Consider the following 6,814-nt stretch of genomic DNA (forward strand, 5'->3'; position numbering starts at 1 on the left):
TACCCCTAACCATAGCCCATAACAAAGACATCTCAAACAATGTCATCTTTGCATTAAAAATTACATAACTGAGCGAATGACACAAAGACAGTTGTCATAAACATGCATAAAAACCCTTCATATTCATGACATGTGTCATGTCATGATTATGAAGGTGTCATGTCAGTCTTATGCACACCCCTTCAAGTAAAGTGTTACCACACAAAATTTATGTAAACACATATTATGTAAACACAAAATTTTATTTTGGATGCGATTAACCGATTTGACAGCCCTATTACAAAAACATTATTTATCCTACAGGTGGCAGGAGAATCTCTCATTTAAATAATTTAATCTATAATAAATGAATAATTAAATGTATTGTTATAAAATATGATAAAACCTTATATTTAAACAGTTACGCCAGAATACATAACTCCTCTTCATAAATTATTTACTTTTTGCATTTCTTACCTGTCCTACTCCCTTTGTTAGGCACTAATATACACTACTTTTTAAAAAAATGAGTAAGGTAACAAAATCAAAGAATAAAATGTATCATGGTTTCCACAAAAATATTAAGCAGCACAACTGTTTTCAGCATTGAAACGTTTCTTGAGTAGCAAATCAACATATTAGAATGATTTCTGAAGGATCATGTGACACTGAAGACTGGGGTAATGTCTGTCTGCTGACAAATTAGCATTGTCATCACATGAATAAATTACATTTTACAATATATTTAAAATAGTCATAATATTTTACAATATTACTGTTTTTATTGCATTCTGATTAAGCATAAGTGCATAAGAAACTTCTCTTAAAAACCCCTTTTTAAAAAATTACCAACCTTAGGAATTGATAGGATTTCCAAAAACAGGGCAATTCTTCAAAGCCATAAGATAATTTTTTCCTTAACCAGAGCTTGATTGACCTTAGAAATGTAATATATTCTAAGATTTTTCTTTAATATCTTTTATGTGCATAAATGCCACAAAAACTACAATAGTCACAGATAATAAGTTTGATCCATTGCATTATGTTTCCTAATGGATTATTTCCTTTAGATCTTTTCTGTTTTCATTTGAGAGCAGAAGGTGGTAGTTGGCATTGTTTTCTTGTAGCTCTTATTATTCTTCCAGATTCACAGATGTTTCAAGGAATCTCACTCCCTTTATTCTGGCTAAGACTTCACTCTTCAGAGCAGCACGAATGCAACCGTACTTCAGTGCGCTAACCTGAGGTGCTCAAAACATTTCCTGTCTTTAATTCATACTGTGAACCAAGTAACCACAAGAAATGTTAAGAGAGAAAATAAGTGGTTTCAAAGGCGTGTTATTAAAATACAAATGCACAATATGCTGCTTTGTGTAGTGCTCTGTGAAGACATATAACAGAAATGTTTTACGGAAAAGGGATTAATCAGAGACACTGCTGGAAGTGGCCCAAAAAAGGAGAAACGTATGACTTTAAATCTGAGGCTACGTCATGAGAATAGACTTTGTTAAACCAATAGTAATAATAATAATAATAATAATAATAATAATAATGGTCACACTTTAATTGAAGCTCCAATTCTCGCTATTAACAAACAGTTAATTATGACTTTTGCCTCAATAAACTCCGAATTTGCTGCTTATTAATTAGTAAGGTAGTTGTTAAATTTAGGTATTGGGTAGGATTAGAGATGTAGAATATGGTCATGCAGAATATGTACTTTATAAGTACTAATAAACAGCCAATATGTTAATAATAGGCATGCTAATAAAAAACTAGTTATTAGTGAGAATTGGTCCCTATACTAAAGTGTTACAATAATAATAATAATATTCTAGTTTAAGTTCTTTTTAAAATGTATTTATATTTATATATTTATTGATTGATTTATGTATTCATTCATTCATTCATTTGTATATAATATCCAGTATATTAATATAATATATAACATCCAAAAACGCTAAGGAATCATATAATCAGGATGTTAAAACAAACTAAAATCTCACCTTTCAGAGTAGATGTTGATGTCCCAGACAGGTTCGTCAATTGTTGCGGTTCCCTCATTTGCGATGTGGTCTGTGCATATTTGCAGCGTGCTTCTGTATTTGCAACATGTGTTGTCAAACCGATTAAGCTTTTTTCTTAATTTGCTGGTGTTTTTTCTATTTGCATGTGTTTTTTTTCATTTGCAGCGCCTCTCAGTCACCATACATGAGGCCACAATTAATGTATTACACTCAGATGACATTCATATACATTCATACAATATAAAACATTTTTTAAGGGTCACAAAGTAATTGCTTGTTCAAAAGAAGTACCTTTTTGGATGCAGCATTGGTGCTTTTATGAGTCATTGAATCATTCACTCAAATAATTCGTTCAAAAACTATAAATTCTTTAAAAATCCTACAATGTGATTTTCTGGATTTTTTTTCCTCATTTTGTCTCTCATAGTTGAGGTATACCTATGATGAAAATTACAGGCCTCTCTCATCTTTTTAAGTGGGAGAACTTGCACAATTGGTGGCTGACTAAATACTTTTTTCCCCCACTGTATGTATAAGATTCATTACATATTTACACATAAACATAATAACAAACATTCTACACAAAAATGATGTGCATGTCGGTTCTCATAGCCTCGTAGGCAAGTGTGCCAACGTATAAAACCTGTTGCGCTACAGGCATTCTGAGTTCGAATCCCAACTCGAGGACCTTTCCTGATCTCTACTCCTCTATTTCCTGCTTCGTTTCCTGCCTGCTCTCCACTATCCTGCCATAATAAAGGCAAAAAAACTCCACACAAAAAAGAACGTATTTTCACTGTTTAAAATGAGATGCCATTTTAATCAGTCTAAATCTGACTAAAATTAATATATGATGAAAATATTGATATTTACAGGATATTTTTGTCAAAAAACAAGGAAAAATTAACACTGCCTAAAACCTCAGCAACTTGTAAAGTTATTTTTGTATTATGCATTAAGATAAAATGAATAGTGCAGTATTTCCAGCTCTGGAGATTTAGAAACCCTTTTCATGAAATTCCAGAGATTTCTGCCTAAAATAAGCAGATAATGCAAACAAACAATAATTTACTAAAATTTAATAACCTAAAATGGCTTAACAGAAAGGAAAACAGCATTAAAAACTCAACAAAGGGACCTAAGAAAGTTGATTTATATCCTAGGATTCCTTACCCTGAAAAGACCAGAATGGCGGGTCACCCACACATGTTGAATTTTGGACACTGAACCTCAGCATACTGGTCCAAACCAGGCTTTTAGCTACCCTAACCAGCAGAGTAATTAGGCCTCAGTATTATACTATGCAATTATAATATTGTGCCTGGAATATCCCTTCCTCATCCAAGAGAAAGGTCAAACTTACAGGTGGGAGCATTTAGAGAAGACTTCAGGGGGAATATAACGTACTGAATTACAGGACTACTATGGACAGCCAGTCATATAAGAACAATACAGTATAGACACCGCAAAGCGTCGTTGATGTATGATCGACACATACTTTCTTCAAATAATTTTGTACTTAATCCAAGATCTTTCAGATAGGCCTTCATTTGTCAACTTGGAATTACACACCTCCTGCTCAAACGGCTCTGAACACATCTACGGTGAAAAACCTGCAATCACTATGGTTACTGGACCTGCCTGTCTGTCCAAATGCAATAATTTGGATTCATCCACATCGAACGGGTGCGGAAACCATATGAAGATGCCATCTGAACACATGAATAAGCAAACACTTCAGTCACTACACAGAATTCATGCAGAAATGTATCGGGAAACAGTGAAATTGCAGAGACCTGGAGATACATTCCTGTGGTGGGTCATATTTAACAAGAACTCACTGCTGGAAAAAGGTATGAGAGAAAGTGAAAGAGAGAGAGAAAAAGGTATTCAAAGACAAAATATTGTCATTTTAAGTGCAGCATTATAGTGTCAAACATCAACATTACAATGTATTTATGACCATCATCAGCAAATATTTACATACAGCAGTGAATGTGCAATAACAGTATGCAATATTGCGTTTTCATTGGATTTAGTGCTGAATAGCAATAATTAACATAAAAATAGAAAATTATGATTATGTAAGGAATCCAAACCAAAATTAGTTAAAGTCCTCAGATTAATGGAAATATGGGATGATTTTTATATGCAGTGATTGGTCAAAACATAAACCATTACATATAACTGCCATAAAAAGCACAGAAGACATCACTGCATGCAACTGGAAACTATACGATACATTTATAATTGCCTAATAATTTGCATTTTCAAACCAAGTGAAAAGCAATGCAGAAGTGCGCAAAAATGAAAATACTCTGTGGGTGTTTATACAAACCCAGTGTTTCCTTCTACATGTGCCACACACTTTCTGAAACTGAGGTTGGCTCTCAACAGGAATTTACCACCCAGTTTTTAAGCTACGAACACAAGACCAGACATCTGGGACCCCCTGGATGTCTCTCTAAAACAAACATAACAGACTAAATAGTCCAGATCGGATAGTGCAGATTAAACTAGGAGAATGGAAATATTCATTTGGCATCGCTGTTAAGTGTCATAGATTTTTTTGGCGAACATTTATTATTTCTAAATTTGTTCTTTTGATCCATTTCTCTGTGTGAGAAAACCAGCCATCTATAGTCACACCCTAATGACTCACTCTAAGGATTTTTAAACATTTTTTCCTTTCTCTGAGATGGACAGACATGTCAAGACAATAAGTGTCCCTGAATCTGCAGGCGAAAATATTCCTATATTCAAAAGAAAGAAATTTGCCTTTTCTCTTAGCCTTAATCTATTCTATGGTATTCCAGTTATTTTTTACCCTAATTTATATGTACAGCAGAGACTTGTTGTGCCAATCTGTTTGATTTATAAACTTTTAAAAAACATATTTTTATGTGGGCGGTCCAAGTCAATAAAAGTAGTAAAACACAAATCTAAAATCCTTGGTAATTCTATTATTCTGTAGAGAGGGACGTGGAGAAACAGAGACGGAACTGATAGAACTGAATTGAAGACAGATACATGTAGCGAGAGAGAGGAAAGAGAGTTAACAAGTGATTGACAGTAGGAAAAAGTGGGATCCAAAGATGGTAGATATGTATAGAGCAGTGTAGAGATGAAGCTGAAAAAGCAAACAGAGAGCATATCTGTCTATGTCAGGCTTTGGAAACTGGGTCCAGGCAGGTGTTTTAAAGACAAAAGTAAATATATGAGTGCAAAGGCTCTGCTGGACTTGTACAGCTTAAAAAAAAATAAAAAAAATAAAAAGACATTAAGTGCATTAAAGGTAACTTACCTTATCGATTTTGTTTCCCACCAGCATTTTGACAAGATCATTTCTTGTACAGTATGTATCCAGCTCATTCAACCAGTTATCCAGCTTAGCAAACGTCTCTCGCCTGGTGACATCATACACTAAAAAGACATTTAAAAACGACATTTTAAATTAAACGATAGACAAATAGACTTATCAAATTAGCCTAAATCAGACAAATATAACTATAAATATAACATTTGGTGTTTCATACACTATTCCAGTGTATACTCATGCTAGATACACAAACACTTTTCTACAGCGGTACAGCTTGTTCATGTTTTTTAATAGTATAGTAGTAAAAAAACGGTTTATACTTGCTTACCCAGAATGACACCCTGAGCTCCTCTGTAGTAACTGGGTGTTAAAGTTCGAAAACGTTCCTGACCTGCTGTGTCCTTTAAGCACAAAACAAAATCAAGAGAAATAGTGTTAAATAACTTAACAATGAATATTTTGAATTATAAAGACGTTACAAAAGAGCCGCCTGCCTTCAGGAAAAAAGGAAGGAACAACACTGCTCTCTTGTGTTATATTAGTGAAACACAGTCAACAGTTTATACAAGCATTATCTGTCTCATACAGTCATGTCCAAACTAAGACATGATTTCCTTGGAAATTAAATAATAAATAGTTAACCTTCGCAAAACATAAATCTGTGCCACTCTAAATGTAGGAATAAAATATGATTGACTGCTCACCCAGATTGCTAGCTTTGCTTTGTTTCCATCCACAGCCAGGGTTTTCACTTTGAAATCTACACCTTAATGGAAATAAATTATGTGTTTAGTACATATAGAACATCATATTAGCTTTCATTGTTTTAAATTTACATTGAATCATTTAGTAGACGCTTTTATCCAAAGCGACTTACACATGATAACAATGGATGCAATCAAACCAACAAAAGAGTAACATTATGTAAGTGCTGTGACAAGTTCTGGTTATAAGCAGTGTTGTTGTTGTTGTTGTTGTTGTTGTTCCATCGGATGACATCTGTAAACTTTAAGTATCTTAGATCTCATACCTGGATTTGCCCACTCCACTTTCTCCGATGATCAGTATTTTCAGAGTGGTCAAAATATCCTCATTCATGTTTTCCGAAATATGCCACTATGAGCAAAAAATACTGTCGATATGAATACAAATATAGAAAATGGAAAAGCACAACTGTTTTTCGAGGGCCAAACGTTTCTCTCTTCTTCGGTCAAATCTATCGATGGTGGTAAACAGCTGAAAAACACGACTCTGCCATCTAGCGGAGTTTTATAATAATCGTATAATAATTGTTTATCTTTATGCTAGACGCACAAACGGAAACCATTCAAAGACATTTCTATACAATACATTTTAAAATCTTTATTTAAAAACAACTCTGATTAGGCCATCTTGACTAGTGATGAGAAATGTAACAGATACCCCGTGACAAAACCATCTAAAAAGTGAGAAATCTGAATAATCTGATTTTTAGCTTCGTACGCATGAG

At 33.7% G+C, this 6,814-nt stretch overlaps 1 protein-coding gene across 1 annotated transcript in view; it reads right to left on the minus strand.

Moving 5' to 3' along the window:
- LOC107584399 (ras-related protein Rab-18-like) overlaps window positions 1-6,206 on the minus strand; it is a 7,309-nt gene extending 1,103 nt beyond the window's left edge. Inside the window, exons 1-4 of the mRNA XM_016271000.1 lie at window positions 6,203-6,206; window positions 6,030-6,091; window positions 5,654-5,726; window positions 5,311-5,429 (exon numbers count right to left, since the gene is read on the minus strand). Of these exons, the coding sequence (XP_016126486.1) occupies window positions 5,311-5,429; window positions 5,654-5,726; window positions 6,030-6,091; window positions 6,203-6,206 (258 nt within the window). The remainder of the gene's footprint in view (window positions 1-5,310; window positions 5,430-5,653; window positions 5,727-6,029; window positions 6,092-6,202) is intronic.
- Window positions 6,207-6,814: the final 608 nt, after the last annotated feature.

Source organism: Sinocyclocheilus grahami, unplaced genomic scaffold, assembly GCF_001515645.1.
Source record: "Sinocyclocheilus grahami isolate Dianchi unplaced genomic scaffold, SAMN03320097.WGS_v1.1 scaffold59.1, whole genome shotgun sequence".
In the NCBI taxonomy this organism is placed as follows: domain Eukaryota; kingdom Metazoa; phylum Chordata; class Actinopteri; order Cypriniformes; family Cyprinidae; genus Sinocyclocheilus; species Sinocyclocheilus grahami.